Source organism: Mauremys mutica, chromosome 2, assembly GCF_020497125.1.
Source record: "Mauremys mutica isolate MM-2020 ecotype Southern chromosome 2, ASM2049712v1, whole genome shotgun sequence".
Lineage (NCBI taxonomy): Eukaryota > Metazoa > Chordata > Testudines > Geoemydidae > Mauremys > Mauremys mutica.
This window is the reverse complement of record NC_059073.1, coordinates 255,616,103-255,636,040: the sequence shown is the minus strand read 5'-3', so window position 1 is coordinate 255,636,040 and position 19,938 is coordinate 255,616,103. Positions and strand designations below refer to the sequence as shown.

Sequence of the window (19,938 nt, the reverse complement as noted above, 5' to 3'; positions counted from 1 at the left end):
CCTGCCCTGTTGTCTCCCAAAGAGCTGTGCAGGGCTAACTGAATGAAGAATTTGGCCTGCAGAATCTTTATTACTGGTGAATACACAGAGGCAGCAGGAACCCATTTTCACTCTTCTATTCCAGGATGTGGTTTAAGAGCCAAAAGGAAGCAAAAAAAATTAAAAAATATTAATGAGGGCAGATCTTCAGCTGATGTTAGCTGTCATAACTCCTTTGAGGTGAATGACAATTGACACCAGCTGGGACACCACCCCTGGCATTTATACTTGTAAACCAGGCCCATTTGTTCTGCAAAAGACAATGACCATGGTGCCTCCTCATGCCATTTTTTACAGAGTCACTTCTGTGAGTAGAACCTCCCTTTGAATTCTTTAGTTGATTTTGATGCAGTATCATCCGTGGTTAAAACTACAGACGTACTCCAACTGTTTTTAGATTTGTTGTAGTTTGTACCCTATGGATTTTATACTATGGGTTTTTAAAAACTATTTTTTAATGTTTGTAGGCACATAAGCAAATTAATAGTTACACATTCAACCACAAGAAAAGATGGGGGGAAAACCATAGAAAATCTTGTTGAAAAATGTTAGGCACTATATAAATTCATTCTAAGGATCTGTTTCTTTAATGTTGCATCATAAATGTTAGTTGGCTGAGCAAAGTGAAGTGCTACACCTAATGTAGCAGCATTTACCTATCTGTCTGTAATGCAATGACATTAGAACACCACATATGATCAGTTCCAATATTTCAAGGAATGTTCCAGTCATCAGTGAGCAGAACCCTTTTGCTTTTGGTGAAAACTGGAAAACTAGAAGGGAGAAAATGGAGAGCAGAGGGAGCCCCTTGTATCTGATTCTGCAGACAGACAGAAAAGAAATAAGAATTGTGGGGGGAAGGGACTCACTCAGAGACCCTGGCATGGGGGTGGGGGGAAATGGGAGTGCCTACAGAACCCCTGGCAGCTGGGAGAATGGGCTTATAGGAGGAATAGAGGGCAATGAGGGGCATACATGGCCCCTTGATGGAGGGAAAATGGGGGGAAATAATATGGGGAAAGGGGCAAGGGAACCCAAAGCTCTTGGTGTGTCAGAGAGAGGAGGGGAGGAACACACAGAGCTTCTGGCATCAGGGTGAGAATGTGGGATCCTGATCTGGGGGAAGAGGGAGGAATGGGGGGCTCACATTCCCTGGCATGAAGGGGAGGGTTGCTGGGAATCTCTGAAGCAGAAGGGACTAGGAAGGTGGCCAAGTGGCTGGTGAGGGTAGGGAGGAGAGAGATTGGAAGAAAGCAAGGAGCCTCTGGTGTGTGCAAAAACAGCAAGTGCAACCTTCTAGTTAGTATCTGTTCATTCAGTCACATGTCAATTTAAAAAACCATATTTGGTTAAAAGACATATTTTATTGTTGATGTTCAGTTTGATTCTGTGTATTGCTATCAGGTCACTCCTGTCATTTGTCCAATTAATTATTTTAAGAAGAGCTGGAAACCTCTCCTTTTATGCAAATAGTCATTTGGTGACCAATATGACTTTTACATTCCATAAAGACAATCACCTGGGATTTTTATTGATGCCCAGAATCCTGAAACTTGCAGTGAAACATGTAGTACTGCTGTGGTGTTTCTTTTGCCTCGTCAGCTACATATTTCATTAGACTTCAGTAGTGCTTCATTGTTGCAAAGGTCAAAGAGATAATGATTAAATCAAGGGAGATTGTTTTTATCACTTGAGTTTTTCTTTAAAAAAAAAAGAAAAGGAAAATGTCAAAGTTTTTTAAAAGGGAAAAAGTCCATTTCATTTTTAGGTCATTTATATAGTTTCAGTACTTAGGTATATTAATTCAGTTATGGCTCACCCACTCTGGGGCAAATAAGCAGAATGGGCACTACTACGAGTGTACTGAGGATCTTGCAAGAGCAAAGTGCACCTGTTAAGCTCTCAAAACTAACATTCAACACTGGAGGTTTCAGTCTAACTTGCCACACATCCCAGGAAGGTTGGCAGCAAGCAATGCTTTGGTCAGCTTCTGTCCCTTGGCTTCTGGCTGCCTTCTTAATATTTTCTGGATTAAGCTGTGAATCCAAATATTATGAAAAAAAGAGGCAGAAAAGGAGCATTTCTGATGAACAGTAAGTACCATCGTTGGTGTCACTTACAAATAGATCTGTTCACATGGTGGGGTTTTAAATACCAGGAATGGGAATAGAATGGCTCAAATAATTTTTTTTGCAAAATCTTTGGCAGATATGTAGCTAAATGCCATCTTCTCTTCTTTGATACAACAGGCCTCGCATGACCTCTGAAAGGGGGAATTTAGTATTTCATACAGGCTTCACCAAAAATATTGAGTTTAGAACCGGATCACAGGGAAAAATAAAAATTAATGAAGATGACCTCGCAGAGCTTTTTAGTCAGGTGGTATACTTACTTATTCTTATTAAATGTTCACCTTTTTGCTTGCACAATTATAGTTTAATTTAAATGTATATGCTCGCAGACTTTACCACAGGAACTGTTTCAGGTATGACAATGGTTTTATTACTATTATCATTGCTGTCATCATTATGAGATGATCATGAATTATTACAGACCCATAAAGAAATTATGTAGCTATATAAAAAAATTAAGAGGCAGTTATGTATACTATGTAACTTTGTTATCGCACTGAACTTTATCATAAAATACTGTGATAATCAAACTTTCTTCAGCAACTGAGAAGACAAGATTTCTAATACACTAGAACTAACATTTTTTTTAAAATTTAGATCAGGAAAAATAAAGATGAGATTCTAGAAGTGAAAAGAAGCATTGGTGTCCTTCAGAATGTTTCAAACCAGATCACTTTGATTAATTCCAAGGTAAGTCTCACCTCATGTCACATTTTATTCCTGATTTTCAGTGCCTCATGTCAGCATGATTTATCTGATTGTTACCAGTTATAGGCACCAATCCTCCACTGAGAATTGGATGTGTTTAGGAAAAAAATTAGAATAATTTGTATTGGCCTGATCCAGTGCCCGTGAATCAAGAACTCCCACTGATTTCAGTGAGTTGTGAATAAAAACCTGATTCTATGGCTCTTCTTTTTGTCTAATCAGCATCTATGCGTACCTAATCCTGAAGGTCCTACTCAGGCAGAGACCCCAGTGAACTCAAAGACTGTAGGAATGGGCCCTATATATCTAATACAGCAAGTGTTGCACAGAGACAGTGTTCCATATGTAGAATCATGTGACTAGCGAAACTAGAGATGGAAAAGGCCTCGTAGGTCATTTTTCCCATCTCCTGCTAATGCAGATGTTTTCCCTACAGTGCATTCTGGAATCCTTTATTCAGTTCAGTTGTAAATCACTCCAGTTATGGAGTTTCCACAATTTACCTTGGGGAAAATATTCTGGAGTCTAAAAGACCTCACTTTAGGGAAATTATCCTGATATGTATCCTTCATTTGACTGTGTTCAGTTTCAGTCTGTTGCTTCTAGTCATATCCCCTTGGCTGATAGCCAACAATTCCTTTTCCTCCTTTGTGTTCATACACTTCAAATAGCTGTAGACAGTTGCATCCTCTCTGAGGCCCCTAATCCTGCAAAGATTTCTGAACAGCAAAATCCTATTGAACTACTCACATGCTTAAAGTTAAACACAGGCATAAATCTTTGCAGGACTGGGGCCTTAGTTGTTTAGTCAAATTTATACATATTTAGGTTGTGATTTTCAAAGAATATAAGTAGTTTATATAATGAAATCCCATGAATGAGTGTTGGGTACCTTATGCCTCTCTGAAAATTTCCTTTTTGTTTTTCCATATATGAAAATCCCTCCATGTTTCCTTAATCTACCAGTGTGTACTTGACTGAAAGATGCAACCAGTCAGTACCAGGACTCACACATATCAGCACCACTTTAATCCCAGACACATTTGTCTTTGTATATCTGTTGCAGATTGTGAGTCTTGAGGGCAGACTTCAAAATGTTGAGCAGGTGAGTAATTATGGAACAAACCTAGCAGGTTTTATTAAAAGCAGAAAATGAACGATGACTGCAAGAATAAAAATAACTAGATGGATTCTGTCCTCCCATGCATCACTTAGGGCTGCTTTTTTCATTAAGAGCACACAGACATGAAGTCACGATTTATAGATGAGATGAAATACCTTCTTTTCAAAATAAACTCTGTCAGATTCCCCATTCTTTAACAAAAATATCTTTGTAGAGTTAGAAAAATGGCAACTAGATACTAGGGGGGGGGAAAATCTCCTCCTTTTATGATCTGCCAAGACTAAGCCATGATTTGGGGACTCAATCTGGGTGCTTGGTTGTATTAAAAAAATCAATTTTAGTTATTAATTGCAGCACAAGTAATGCAGTTGCCATATAAACCATACACGTGGCATCAAGAATGAAAGTGAGGCCTTTAGTTCCTGAAACGTGGATCCTCTGCTAGTAGGATTAATAAAGACTCTATTAACTGTCACTTGTTGTCGAGCTGTTACCCTCTCAGTGAGCAGCAGTCAGCTTCTACAGGGAAACACAATCACAGACATGCAATTCCATTATTAGTTGTTATATTTTTGTAGTGCCAATTGTGTGCTAAGCCTTTCACAGACAAGTCTGACAAAAAATCAGACTCTTTTTAAAGACCATGCTAGCAAGTAAACTGATTTCTCATTCATTGTTTCAGACTGTCCTGAGGAAAGCTTGTAGTAGCAACCCCTGTCAGAATTCTGGAACCTGCCTAAGCCTGCTGGATGCCTTCTTTTGTCTCTGTCCCAGTAACTGGCAGGTGAGTCTATTTGAACACATCCAATACAAATTATTGTCATTATTGTCATCATATGTTAGGGTCGAATTCTGCCTCTTTCACTCTCACTGAGTAGCACCCATGAAAATAATGTGATTATTCATGGAGTTAAGGTAACTCTCTTTATGCAGAAGGATGGGAGAATCTGGATCTTACGTAACTCTGCTGTAACTCCACAGGCACTCTAAGGTCCCTCTATCAACCTAGCTACTGTATATTCCTGTGTCAATGTTAGTCTGTAGTAAAGCACATCTTTTTAAGACAGAGGGTGATATATCAGTTGCCCAAAGCAATGCAGCTCCTTTAATAGCCGACTCATCATTTGGTATGTTTATATAAGGCTCTCACACATTTGCCTCTCACACAACAATGCCAATAAAAAAAACACGGGACAAATTCTTTGCTAGTATAAATTGGTGTAAAGGGAGCTGTGGAAATTTGCACTCGAGAGAAGGAGGGTCCACCCTGGACCTGAGAAACCATCCTGTCGATATTTTTGTCAAAATTGATCCTTTATTTCGCAAGATGTTTCAGAAAACAGTATTTTTTCAATGAAAAAATATGTTGTTGAAAAGTTTCCAACCAGCTCCATTAGTAACCTAAAGGACGATGATGAACTCCAGTTTATGTTATCCATATGCTTTCTATAAATTTCTAAAAAGGTTTTATACCCTGGTGTCTCTGGTAAGTAGGGTAATGGAAATAAGACAGAACAATAGCAGTTTGTTACAGTGTTTTATAAGGGAAGTTGTGGTGATAGCAACCTATGCTTTGTATATCCTCTGAAACACTTCTATTAAATATTGGCTGCATGAACCACTTTGATTCTCTGTTATTTGGAAAATAACATGGATTTCTATGTCATCTCAGGGCCCGTTCTGTTCAGTTGATGTTAATGAATGCCAGATTTATGCTGGAACAGCATTCGGCTGCCAGAATGGAGCAACATGTGTGAACACACCAGGAAGTTACAGGTAACTTTTCATGCACTTACACAGAAGTTCACTATTAGGATCCTCTAACATTTTTATGTCACTGATTGCCACTACTTATTACCACTCCTGGAAATAACAGTGCGGCACTTTTCACTCAGAGCATAAAACACTTCATAAATTATGTATCCAATCCTAATGCATGCAAAACTTACTGGAGTCACTGGGACCTTTGCCTGTTTTGAGTCAAGAGGATAAGGCCTATATAAAGATTGTGTAAGACTGTCTTTCATACTGGTCCCGGCTACCTAGTCCAGGTGAGGAGGCATAACTTGGTGGTGCATGCTACAATAATGGGTGGAGGCTGGGCTCCACTCACCAGACTTCTCTGTCCTAGGCCTGGTCTACACTACATAGTTAGGTCTACACTAAGGGGGGGGGGGGTCGAACTAAGGTACGCGACTTCAGCTACGCGAATAGCGTAGCTGAAGTCGAAGTACCTTAGTTCGGGCTACTCACCCGTCCAGACGCCGCGGGAACGAAGTCCGCGGCTCCCCCGTCGACTCCGCCACCGCCACTCGCTCCAGTGGAGTTCCGGAGTCGACGGGAGCGCGTCCGGAGTTTGAACGATTGCGTCTAGATTAGACGCGATCGTTTGAACTCCGAGAAGTCGAACGCTGCCCGTCGACCCGGCAGGTAAGTGTAGACCTACCCATAGATCATCTTAAGTCTGTAGTGTAGACATGCTCCTAGTGTGCCAGCTGAACCAGCATGGGTTCAACTAGATAGAAAAAAGCACAGTACAGACTACCCACACCAGATTCAATTATTTGGAAGCTCCTGAATTATTAAATAACATTTCTCCATTCCCCAGATTTATCTTCCCCATTAGTCCCATATCGCAGATGGAAGCAAGTTTTTCAATTAAACTAAGTGGGGAAAAATTCAATGACCCCTTCCCTGCCATTACTCATACTGAAATATCTTTGCACTAAAATGAAAATTAAACACTTATCCCAAAGCTAATAAAGTTGTAGAACTTCTCAAATATTTTAGATATCCATTTAAAGTAAGCTATTGACATTCTGCTTGTTCAGTGGCAATCATTGTTATGTAGATTAATGAAAAATACTATGTAATACGAGGGGACTTTTTTGCTTTACACAGTTGTTACAATTACACAGTTGCAGAATCTTTACAGGAATGGCTGGGATGCATTTGATTTGGCTCGGTGGTGCTCACTGATGAACTATTAACAGCCCTGGATAAATGTCATATGTTCAATTGGCAAGTTTGCTCGAAAAGCTCATTGCAGGTTACTGAACACTGTCTTTAGTGAACTGACACTGATTAACTTAGGGTTGACAGGATGAAATAATTTAATGCTTGAGTATGTTTCATCAGTTAAGGATCTTCAGATATACCAACAACGTGTTCCATCTTCCACCCATCCACCCCTAACTAAATATGGGCACATCAAATGACAGATAAAAAGATTCACAAGACTCTAATCAGCTAATGAGGTGCATTTCAGAGCTTCAGGTCCTGCCCCAAAGGACTGATCAAAATCAAGGCAGTCAGATATGCAGAGGACATTCCAAAGAGGAAGAGATCACCACTCCATTCCTGCTATTTTAGTAAGAGATTAAAGTTATTACCCATCTGAAGCTTCTCTGAGCAGGACTTCATAAAGCTGGTGGCCATGCTCTGGCAGCTTCTGCTGAGTAATAAAACATGGTTGTGTTTTACTGCCTTTAAAAACTGTGCTGATCTTTCCCCTTCTTTGAAGGTACTTCTCACTGAATTCCTGCTTGTTTTGAATATGAAACAAGACTGATAGGCATCTGGACTCCTTCACCATTTCACCAAAATCATCAGTATACAGCTTCGAGCATTAAGGCCCTGATTTGGGAAAGCATTCCTATTATCTTTCAGCCCATGCTTTCCTGAACTGGTGCTTAAAAAAGACACGTAAGTCAAGCATTTGAACAGGAAAAGTACTGTATAAACTTCCAGTGTAGTCAGCTTTGAGGGCAGGGCTGTGTGCCTCATTCACTCTTGCCCCACACAGTGTGTAGTCAGTGACATCTGCAAAATACCATCATTCTGCTTTACAGACATGTCACTGGTGTGTGTAAAAGTGGCCTTACTGTGAATAGGCAACCTTGTTGGGGAAGGGAGCAAGGATGGATAGAAAAGCCTCAAGGCACGGAGTGGAAGAGCTTTGTTTGACAAGAACATTGAGATACAGGTCTTCTCATCAGGTGGGAAACAGGCACATTTCATTATGTCCAGTACTGACTTAACACATGTAAGAGGATAGAGAAGCAATGAAGTGCTCTCCTGGAAGCTGGCTGCCAGGAAATACCTACTTTAAAACAGTCACTGTAAGTGAGAGATGGGAAGCAGAGTTCTCTCTTTCAGATGGATAGTGGTGGACATCTTAATTTTGTAGTGCACCAACATGCTGTGCTGCTGAGCACAGGAGGAAGGTAGCAAATATAAGCCACTTTGTGCATAGCCTATTTTACAGACTGCCTGACATGGCAGAGAGACCTTCAGGAATGAAATTTGTCTATTAAAATCAAATTAATGCTGCTGAGGAATAGCACGCCCGGAGAAAAGCACCATCAGACCATATTATAACCACTGCACATAGATATTCCTTCTAAAATCTTCTTGCAAGCAATGGCAAAGTATTACAAAGCTTTTGGCATACCAAGTAAATATTTGAGGGGGCTAAGATTTTTATGCTGAAGCTGAGAACAAACTGCTTTGCAGGGAGCTCTAGCATGCCATTCAGCCTGCTTGTTCCCTTCTAACAGGGACAGCTTTGTATTGTGTCTGGAAGTTGTGTATTTAACAGCTTATTTACCTTTACCGAAAATAAAAAACAGAACCTTCAGACAGGTAGCCCCCTGTAAACATGGTGTTCTCGAAGGAATCAAACAAGTGCTGTCTGAATGCCAGTTAAAAAAAGAGGGTAGCTGACAAACCCAAGTGTGCGACGCAATCTGCTACAAAATGGGAGAGTCACTGAACTTTAGTGCCCATACATTGGAACCACAGGCATCCCCCATGTGCTGTCATTTTGAGACAGTATTTCTCTTCACTTCCTGTCTTGTATTGTTTGTTCTGTCATGTTCCACCTCAGCAGCAGCTGCATTTCAGCGGCCTAGATTGTACCTTTAGGCATAGTGCTGAGCAAGGGCTAGTGCATAACTTGTACCACCTCCAGGATAGCCCTGAGACTCACTGTGACTCAGAGACTCTCCTTTCAGGCAAATTCTTCCTATCCCTACCCCCTTGTCTCCTCTTACTTCAGGAAGTAATAACTTGCTGCAATAGATATAATAACCACATTCAGTTCATCATTCCAGCTTGAGAGGACTGGAAGGCAGGATTCCTGGGTTCTGTTACCACCTCTTCCACTAAAACTTGCTGTTTGAACATGCATAAACTGCTTAATTTATCCATGCCTCGGTTTCCTCATCTCCAAAATGAGTGCAGGGCTGTGTAAGTTGTTGAAGTGAGTCAGCTGGTCCAGCAACAACAAAAGAGCCAGCCAGCCAGCATTATTATTTCTCTTCAAGGCTTTATTCCTGCCAGCTAAAAAATGCCCTACATACCAAACTAAACAAACTGGCTTTTACATAACTGGGAAAGCAAATAGACGGGCTACAATTTAAGCTTATGCCTTTCCTCTGACTACCAGGAAGCTCCAGCAACACATCCTCTGTTTCAGCAAAGCACTTGAGCAGGTGTTTAAAGTTAAGCACACACTCAAGTCACTCCCTAGTTGGCAAAGCGGTAAATGTAGGTGTTTTGCTGAATCTGGGCCTCAATGACTGGCCCTGAGGGCCAGATTCTTAAAAGTATTTAGGTGCCTAAATATGGAGCTAGTTATCAAGTGTGATTTTCAGACATGCCTGAGGTTTGGTACCTAAATTAGTGGGAGTTAAGCACCTAACTGTGAAAAATCACACTAGCTGTCTAAATACTTTTAAAAATCTGGCCCTCAATCCCCAGTCTAACTGTATTGCTCTATCCAGTACACCTGTGGGCTCTAAGGTAGCTGTTAATGCTCCACCATCTGCCACAGTATAATTACTACCTGTCTCACAGGAGGGTTTTGAAGGCTTAGTTTGATGTATGTTCGTAAAGGGCTTGGAGAGCCTTGGCTGGAAGGCACCATTTAAAGTGCAAAGTACCATTACTGTAATAAAATAGTCACATATGACTTTTGTTGAAAAACAGAATAAGGCCATTGCCATTTCATCTTCTGTCACCATCACGTTTGCTGAGAGCTGTATATCTCTGGGTAGAGAAAGTTTTCACCTATTGAAAAGGAAATCCTTTGTGAAAGGCTGGTGGGGACTTTCAGGCCAGAAAACTGCTATATGAATACAGTTAGTTGCAACCTTCGCAAGGTGGTAAAGAACTACATCGAAGGGAGAGTCCCAACATCTACACTAGGGAGGAAGGATTTTCCAGTGGTTAGTACCCTGACATAGGTGTTGGGAGATCTGTGGCAGAGCAGGGCTTGAACCCAGACTTCATGTGTGACCTTGGGCAGGTAACTTACTATCTCTGTGCTCCAGTTCCCCCATCTGTAATATGGGGGTATCCTGCTCTATCTCACAGGGGGGTTGTAAGGCTAAATACATTCAAGACTATGAGGTGTTCAGATACTGTGGTAATAAAACAGACAATATTATGGCATTTCTCTGTGTTTTCATCACTAGCTGTACCTGTACTCCAGAAACCTATGGGCCCCATTGTACCTCGACATTTGATGATTGCCAAGGAGGCTCTCGGGCTCTCTGTGAGCACGGCGTCTGCATAGATTCAGACAGGGAGCAGCCCAATGAGGTAAGAAATGACGTATAACTCTCTTTAGGCAACTCAGTTTCAGTCAGTGTTTAAAAACTCTGAAGTAACAGTACTTCATTGTACCAAAAAGTACCAATTGTACCAATAAGCACCAACCAACTGTGCTCTAGAGGTGAGATAACAGCACTAATCCTGTACACAATGACCAAACGTTGGCTGCTGCATAGTGCTGAGCATCCCAGTGACCACAGAGGGAACTGAGGGTAATTAGCAACTCCCAAGAGGCACCTGTATCGGGTCCATTGTTATCCTCCTTTAAGCAGCTGGAGAAGAAACATTTTTGAATATTTAAAAACATTACTTGAATCTCCTGTTCTCCAGTTCTAGTGTTGGGTATTATTTCAATCCTAACATTATTTGAAACATCCTATTTTTCAAATAGTTGAGAATAACAAACATTGTCATCACTGCAAGACTCCCATGGAAGGGAAAGCAAGGACTTGGCAATATTATCCCTAGTGGTTTCTGGGGTTGGCAATGCCACATGCACTGTTTATCTGCTGTCTTTCATGTAAATAATCCAATTTAGTAACTGTAGGTCTGCACTGAAGATTTGGTTAAGGTTCACCATTCAGTTGCTTCTAGGCTATTTTCCCTTTATTTTGTAGATTATTGATGGGATTTTCAAAAGTTTCAGGGTTGGTTTGACTCTTCTCCCATTAAAGTCAATGATAAAACTCCCCTTGGCTTCAGCGAGATCACGGTTAATGCTGAGCACTTGTGAAAATACCACCCTCATGTTATTTACTGTTAACTTCAATCTCTTCATACTCCAATTCTCTCACATCGCTGGGACCAAATAAAGATTGTTCTTAAACATAAATAAATAAATAAAAATCACACTTTAACAAGAGGTCCTGGAACATAACTTCAATCCAAATAAATCACGCTGATTCCACTGAACATTGCAATTCGTTACAGCTGTTAAGATCTGAGTGTTAGTAAAGTTTACAGTTAATATAATCATTGCCCTTAAAGAAAGTATGGATTTGTGAATTAATTAGTTATTTACACTGTGCACATCACACAGATTATTGCACAGTTTGCCGAGCTGATTTCAGGTTGTTATATTTATATTGGTCTCTTTACCCTAAATGCAAAGCAAGCTGAGTTGATTGCTTTTAATTATGTTTAGGTACAGTTCATGATTGCTGTTCATTCTCTCTCAGGTAGTTTCATTAAAATGCAGGTTCCTTTTACTTGGTGAAATAATGATGCATCCTGTTATTGGCATGTGCTAAATGTTCAACTTCAGAGGAAGAAAGATTGGGAAATCTACCCAAGACCACGCAAAAGCAAATCATGTGATGATTTGAAACCTCTCTTGTAATTGCCTATAGTTTAAAAGATTTTTTTAAAGTTGGTCCTTGTATCTGCTTCTCAGTAGTTTTCACAATTGCCCTAATTCATAACATGCTGTTTAATGTGTCAGCCAAAGTACAGCTGTATCTGTGATGCTGGTTGGATGTCCCCGCCTAGCAGCCCCGCCTGCAGTGCTGACATAGATGAGTGCAGCCTCTCTAGTCCACCGTGTTCTCAGAATCCTCCCGTACGGTGCTACAACACCCCAGGCTCTTACTACTGCGGTCCTTGTCCCACAGGTACTTCATAGCTCTGTATTCTCATTCAGCAACGAGAGGCAGTGATGTGTGCTGACTGCTAATACTTTACAAGCACAGAACTGGGGTCACTACAGGAGTAACTGGATGAAATTCTTTGGACTGTTTTATATGGGAGATCCAATTAGCTAATCTAATGGTCCCTTCTGGCCTGAAAATCGATGAATTCTCTTTTTGGGGTGCACTTATTTGAGTTATTTAGGCATTTTGTAGAGAACATGATTACAGGGATTCTAAATAATAAAGATCAGGATTAGAACAAGCCTTTGTAGCAAAAAATTTTATGCTAAGGTCTGACTGGCCTAATCCTTATATAAAAGTGTGATCCATTACTGAAAATGCACAGAACATAGAATCATAGAATGTCAGGGTTGGAAGGGACCTCAGGAGGTCATCTAGTCCAACCCCCTGCTCAAAGCAGGACCAATTCCCAACTAAATCATCCCAGCCAGGGCTTTGTCAAGCCTGACCTTAAAAACCTCCAAGGAAGGAGATTCCACCACCTCCCTAGGTAACCCATTCCAGTGCTTCCCCACCCTCTTAGTGAAAAAGATTTTCCTAATATCCAACCTAAACCTCCCCCACTGCAACTTGAGACCATTACTCCTTGTTCTGTCATCAGGTACCACTGAGAACAGTCTAGATCCTTCCTCTTTGGAACCCCCTTTCATAATCAAATAAAAGGTTGCCACTCACATTTAGCAGACTACATTATTTTAAATTCTACAGCAGCAAAGAGTCCTTGCTGCTTTTACAGATCCAGACTAACACGGCTACCCCTCTGATACTTAAATTCTACAGTACATTTCAGTTTAGTTCTAATACATCAAAGGAAGAAGATTTCCCATTCAATGGCATGCAAAAGGAATATTTTCCTGTGCTTGGGATAGGCAGGAAAGTTCTGGTAAAAGGAAGAAAAGTAAAAGGTCATTGTAAGGATTTGCCAGGTTTTGCCTTTCTGCTGTGTCTCTTCATAGGCTGGCAAGGAAATGGCTACAGTTGCCAAGATATTAATGAATGTGAGAGGCACAATGGAGGCTGTTCAATAGCACCAATGGTTCAGTGCATCAACACTATGGGATCCTTCCACTGCGGTCTTTGTCCGCCAGGTAAAACAATGAATTGACTTTATGTTGATATAATGACAAGCAGGATATACTCTTGAAACATGAAGATACTGCACCTTCTACCACGGTTAGTTTGGTTTAAACAAACAGGTGTTATACTAACCAATGTGATTTTAATGTGGTTTAATATAGTGTCTGGAGCCAAAGCACATTCAAACTCCCTTAGGAAGACTTAGGGTATGTCTACACTATGGGATTATTCCGATTTTACAGAAACTGGTATTTGGAAACAGATTGTATAAAGTCGAGTGCACGTGGCCACACTAAGCACATTAATTCAGCAGTGTGTGTCCATGTACCAAGGCTAGCGTAGATTTCCGGAGTGTTGCATTGTGGGTAGCTATCCATAGCTATCCCATAGTTCCCACAGTCTCTCCCGCCCATTGGAATTCTGGGTTGAGATCGCAATGCATGATGGGGCAAAAACAGTGTTGCAGTTGATTCTGGGTAAATGTCGTCATTCAATCCTCCCTCTGTGAAAGCAATGGCAGACAATCATTTCGCGCCCTTTTCTCTGGATTGCCCTGGCAGATGCCATAGCATGGCAACCATGGAACCCATTTAGCCTTTTGTCACTGTCACCGTGTGTGTACTGGATGCTGCTGACAGACGCAGTACTGCAGTGCTACACAGCAGTATCTCCTTGCCTTTGCAAGTTAGCAGAGACGGTTACCAGTCATATTGTACCATCTTCTGCTGTCATGGGTGCTCCTGGCTGGCCTCAGTGAGGTCGGCCAGGGGCACATGGACAAAAATGGGAATGACTCTCCAGGTCATTCTCTTCTTTAAGTTTTGTCTAAAGGTAGAGTCAGTCCTGCTTAGAATATCAGGCAAGTCAACTAAAGTACCAGAGAGGCAAACAGCGGTTAGAGCCCCAGACATCCCACAGAAATGATGAGCTGCATGCCATTCTAGGGGGTGCCCCTGCAACAACCCCACCCATTGCTTTCCTCCTCCCCACCCCCTCCTGGGCTACCGTGGCAGTTATCCCCCCATTTGTGTGATGAAGTAATAAAGAATGCATGAATAAGAAACAACAATGACTTTATTGCGTCTGCAGTCAGAGATAAAACGGAGGGGAGGCAGCCTCCAGTTGCTATGATATTCCAGGCAGGACTGAATCTCCATTAGACATTAAAGGGTGCGGGGGAGGGGAGCACAGCCTCCAGCTACTATGATATTCCAGGCAGGACTGAATCTCCAGAAGACAAAGCTTAAAGAAGGGAATGACCGGGAGTCATTCCAATTTTTGCCCAGGCGCCCCCGGCCGACCTCACCGAGGCCAGCCAGGAGCACTCATGGGATGATGATGATGGATACCAATCATATTGTACCATCTGCCATCAGGAAGGGAAGGCAATGGGATGCTGCTGTGTAGTGCTGCAGCACCGTGTCTACCAGCAGCATCCAGTAGACATACGGTCATATTGAAAAAAGGTGAGAAACAAATTTTTTCCCTTTTCTTTCACGGTGGGGTGGGGGCTGATGACATATAACCTGAACCACCCGCAACAATGTTTTTGACCCTTCAGGCATTGGGAGATTAGGCAGGAATGCAAATGGTTTTCGGAGAGTGAGGGAACTGTGGGATAGCTAGAGTCCTCAGTCCCCCCTCCCTCCCTCCATGAGCATCCATTTGATTCTTTGGCTTTCCGTTACGCTTGTCTCAGCTCCTTAAGTTTCACGCAGCACTGTGTTGAGTCCCTGTTGTGGCCTCTGTCTATCATAGCCTTGGAGATTTTTTCAAATGCTTTGGCATTTCATCTTTTGGAATGGATTCATCTCCCCATACAGAGATCAGATTCAGTATCTCCCGTACGGTCCATGCTGGAGCTCTTTTTTGATTCTGGGACTTCATGGTCACCTGTGCTGATCAGCACTCCACGCTGGACAAACAGGAAATGAAATTAAAAAGTTCGCGGGGCTTTTCCTGTCTACTTGGCCAGTGCATCCGAGTTCAGATTGCTGTCCAGAGCGGTCACAATGGTGCACTGTGGGATAGCGCCCGGAGGCCAATACTGTCGAATTGTGGCCACACTATCCCTAATCTGAAATGGCAATACCGATTTCAGCGCTACTCCCCTTGTCGGGGAGGAGTACAGATATCGGTAGTAAGAGCGCTTTATATTGATATAAAGGGCTTCGTTGTGTGGACGGGTGCAGGGTTAATGCGATTTAATGCTGCTAAATTCGATATAAACTCATAGTGTAGACCAGGCCTTAGTGATGAGCATTTCATAGTGTACATATCTAATTACGTCAGCTCTAAATTGATTCCTGTCATACTAACAAGACATTTTAAATGACTTATTAGTGTGCTTCCTTTGGCAGACAATATTTGAATAACTAAGATAGCTATTATGTTGTCCACATTAATTAAAATATATGCTATATGTCAAAAACCACCTGAATTGTCCTTCTTAAAAGATTTACTAATTACTCATTGCTTTAAAAGTGCTTCCAAAATCTATGTTTCCACAATGTTTCCAGCCACAAAATAAACAGAGCAGTAGGAGTGGTGATAAAAGTCAATGTTTTGTGGTTTAAAGTCCTTTATGAGAAGTACAGCATCATTAACAGAAATACTAACAGAAAAAATGTTTTAACTGCCTGGAATAAATGTAATGGAAACAAATTCCTGTTAGGGACTGTTCAGCACCACTGTTTGCCACACATATGTTACTATATACTGGGAAGGTATTTTCAGTACATGTTTGATCTAATTCACTGGATCATAAGTAATTCATAGGCTTTGATGAATGATACTCCAGGCAGCCCTTTCTTCTTATCTTAATGAACCTCATAGCAGCACCAGCAGCGATTTCCCACTCTCTATTCAGTTGTTTGTGTTCTAAACCTCAGTGCATCACGGGTCTATTCCAAACTTCAGTCTCGCAATCATGAGGCTAAAGTTATAGAAACCCATGCACCACTGTGGTTTCCTGTGTGCAGAAATGAATGGAAGGCAGAATGCAATGACTACTACAGCCCAGGTCTTAAGGTTGTGATCACACACATACTAGGTTTATGTGGATGTAACCCTGTTTTCTCCATTGAATTTACTTATGATTAACAACAGAATCAGTAAAATCAGAATCAGGGCCCTGAAGTGTGGTAACCTGAGGTAGTCAACTAAGTTTGAAAACCTCTGGTCCAATATCAACTTCGGCTTTTTCTGTTTAAGTGCTGGAAAAGCATCTTACTTTGGTCCTCATTCAAGTCTTTCACCTGGGTGGCAGTACGAGCAAGCACAGTTCCCATTTGATTCTCACAGATTTTCACCAGCCCGGTTTGTTTGTTTAATAACAATGATCTTATTCTGACCAGGATATGAGGGGGATGGAAGAGTATGCACCCAAGTTGATATCTGCTCAATAAATAATGGAGGTTGCCATCCATTGGCCTCATGTGTACCCTCTCCAGGTAATATGCCGTTTTAGATACTGTTAGATAGTTCAATATCAGTCTTCAAAATAGTGGGCAGTTTTGTGACAACACATTTAAAATGAAGTCCTCTGACCTTAGAACTTTAGGCTTCAGGCCACAAGCTAACAGATATGTACACCTTAGTGAACTGGCCTGTCTCTAGCACTGGGAGACCTAGGATTCACAATGGTGCAAAAGGCAGTGACCTGGCATTTGCAGAGAATGTAGGTAAAGCCTACTGGCTGCGCCACAGTATCATCAGAATGGATCCAGATTCCACCACCAGACAATTGCAGGTTTCATTGTGTGGATGTGGCCAGTACTCTGCCTCATTCCAGCTACAGATCCCATTCTGCACCTCTCTGCAAAGACATGTGGGCCTCCACAGCTCTCTTGGGACTTTCCAATAACCAGTAGTCTTAATGACTGCAGTGGGCACAGAGCAGGGAAGAAAAGCATTTTACAAAGCCCTGTTTCAAATTGAGATTCTGTTTCACGTACTGTTAATGACAAAGCTGATATTGTTACTGTAATCAGGACCAGGGTAGTTACTATGTATGTTTTGTCTCGTCTTCCACAGGTCCTACACCTACCTGTGTCTGCCCAGCTGAGTACACTGGAAGTGGTTATGGGCCAAATGGGTGTGCCCCAGTCAGTGATACCTGTCAGCATCAAAACCCTTGTAGAAATGGACAGTGCTTAGTAAGTACATGACTTCTCATAGTTAAAGAGACAATTTTGTTTAGATGTGACTATTCAGACACAGTATACCAGTGAGCATAAAAATCAGCATGGGTTTACCCCTGTGCAACCCCATTGGTGGTGATTTCTACATGTGTTTCTTAAGTGTTCCTCACTATACCTTACCTACTGTCCTAGAGTATAGTAGGTTTGCGCAGGAGGAGGTGTAAGTCAACGCAGGATTTGACCCTAGTTTGATATACCCAGACATGACAATAATGATAAAATGAAATCACAGTGTTCATTTTTACATGGCATTTTTCCTTAAATGCACAAAGCCACCATGGCTGTGGTGATATGAATCCTATATCAATTTTTGCTGCTTGTGAATGGATTCATAGGCCGGAAGGGACCACTGTGATCACCTGCTCTGACCCCCTGTATAACACGGGCCATAGAACTTCCGCAAAATAATTCCTAGAGCAGATCTTTTAGGAAAACATCCAATCTTGATTTAAAAATTGACAATGATGGAGAATTCACCATGATCCTCGGTATACTGTTCCCAGGGTTAATTACTCTCACCGTTAAAATTTTATGTTTCATTTCCAGTCTGAATTTATCTAGATTCAACTTCCAGCCAGTGGATTGTGTTATACCTTTCTTTGCTATACCGAAGAGCCCATTATTAAATATTTGTTCTCCTTGTAGATACTTAAACAGTGTAATCACCCCTTAACCTTCACTTTAAGCTAAAAGGCTCAGAATAAGAGATAGTAGGCCTATTTAAAACATAGTTGAACGGAGAGTAAAACATAGTACACAGCAGATACCATCAATAGAAAACATTTGGGGGTGTTTCATTCAGGGCAACACCCAGAATTCACTGATGGGCCAGAAATTGGCTAACAGACAGAAAACAAAGACTACAAACAAATGGTCAATTTTCAACATGGAAATAGTTAATAGGGAAATTTCCCCATGAATCTGTATTAAGATCCTTGTTTAATATGTTTATTAATGATCTAGTAAAGAAGTGAAGAATGAGGTGGAAATGTTTGCAGCTAATAAACTGTAGGTTAGTCAAGACTATAGAAGACTGGTTCAGGGCACTAGGCATCAGCGATCCAGGTTCAACCCCCTGCTCTGTCACAGACTTCCTTTGTGACCCACTTAGCCTCTCTGTGCTTCAGTTCCTGATCTGTAAAATGGTCTGATAGTACTTCCCTACCTCCCACAGGTGTTGTAGAGATAAATAGATTAAAAACTGTGAGGTGCTCAGATAATGTATTAATGGGAGATGTAAAACCTAAGATTGATAGATAGATGAACTTCAGAGGAATCCAACAGAGCTATCACTGGGCGGCATAAAGGCAGATGAAATTCATTGTTAATAAGCATAAGGTAATACATTCCAGAAGGAGTAATTGCAACTACTAATGAACATTACTAAGCCCTCAATTAAAAGTAAACACTCAGTGAAAAGACTTTAGCATCACTGTGAACACCTCAATAAAAGCCTCTGCTCAATGTGTGCTGCTGGACCAAAAAAAAAATATGAAAGTTACACTGTGCAGAGAAAGGGGTAGAAAATAATAGTGAAAATATTATAGAGCCATTATATAAAGTGATGGTGAGATTGCCCCCACCTGGAATATTGTATTATTCAAGAAAGTCATAGAAGAAGTATGAGGGGCTCAAATGATGGGCAACAGAAACAATGAGAGATATAGAAAGACTCTCATGGGAGGAGAAATAGGAAAGATTAGGACTCTTTAGAGAGGAGATGAAAAGAAGGGGCAAAAGAGAGAAACACAAAATAAAGAATGGTACAGAGAAAGTAAGTGCTTCTATTACTCTTCATTACCCTTCTTCATAGTAAAAGAATAGGGGACATCCCCTGAAACTGAAAGCCAGCAAATTTAAAACAAGTCAAATGAAATAGTATCCTGCACAGTGCATCATTAATTTTCAGAATTCATTGCTGATAAATAGCATTGAAGTAAGAGCCTAGAAGGTGTAAAAAAATTGACATTTATACAGGTAAAGGGTGAAGTTAACACATGGAGTGGCAGTCCAGCTCAAGACCCTCTATGATACTTAAACCCCACAAAGGTGCCACAGGATTCTTTGCTGCTTTTACAAACCCCACAAAGGGGCTGGATAGGCATCCCACTAATGGGGTGGCTGCATAATGGTGCCTGTGCACACATTTATTAGTGCAGACCACAATGGGAGCAGACCAGAGATGGGGCGAAAGATCTATATTTATCCCAAACTACTGACCCCTGTACTCCATGCAACTGGTACAGAGTCTGTGGGTGCTATTCTAATGAGACACCACAGGCCTCAGCAGGGAGGTGAGTTTCCCCAGCACTCTGCATTCTACCCACATAAACCCCAAATACTTGGACTTTGTGTGTGAAGTGAATTTTGCGCTCTGAGAAAATGCAGTT

At 41.3% G+C, this 19,938-nt stretch overlaps 1 protein-coding gene across 1 annotated transcript in view; it reads left to right on the top strand.

Moving 5' to 3' along the window:
* The first annotated feature begins 1,881 nt into the window (after positions 1 to 1,881).
* The window catches only part of CUBN (cubilin), a 215,549-nt gene continuing 197,492 nt past the window's right edge, over positions 1,882 to 19,938 (top strand). The window contains exons 1-11 of the mRNA XM_045006661.1: positions 1,882 to 2,132; positions 2,289 to 2,418; positions 2,769 to 2,861; positions 3,946 to 3,984; positions 4,685 to 4,786; positions 5,675 to 5,778; positions 10,482 to 10,608; positions 12,062 to 12,230; positions 13,226 to 13,357; positions 16,703 to 16,798; positions 17,382 to 17,503. Of these exons, the coding sequence (XP_044862596.1) occupies positions 1,882 to 2,132; positions 2,289 to 2,418; positions 2,769 to 2,861; positions 3,946 to 3,984; positions 4,685 to 4,786; positions 5,675 to 5,778; positions 10,482 to 10,608; positions 12,062 to 12,230; positions 13,226 to 13,357; positions 16,703 to 16,798; positions 17,382 to 17,503 (1,365 nt within the window). The remainder of the gene's footprint in view (positions 2,133 to 2,288; positions 2,419 to 2,768; positions 2,862 to 3,945; positions 3,985 to 4,684; positions 4,787 to 5,674; positions 5,779 to 10,481; positions 10,609 to 12,061; positions 12,231 to 13,225; positions 13,358 to 16,702; positions 16,799 to 17,381; positions 17,504 to 19,938) is intronic.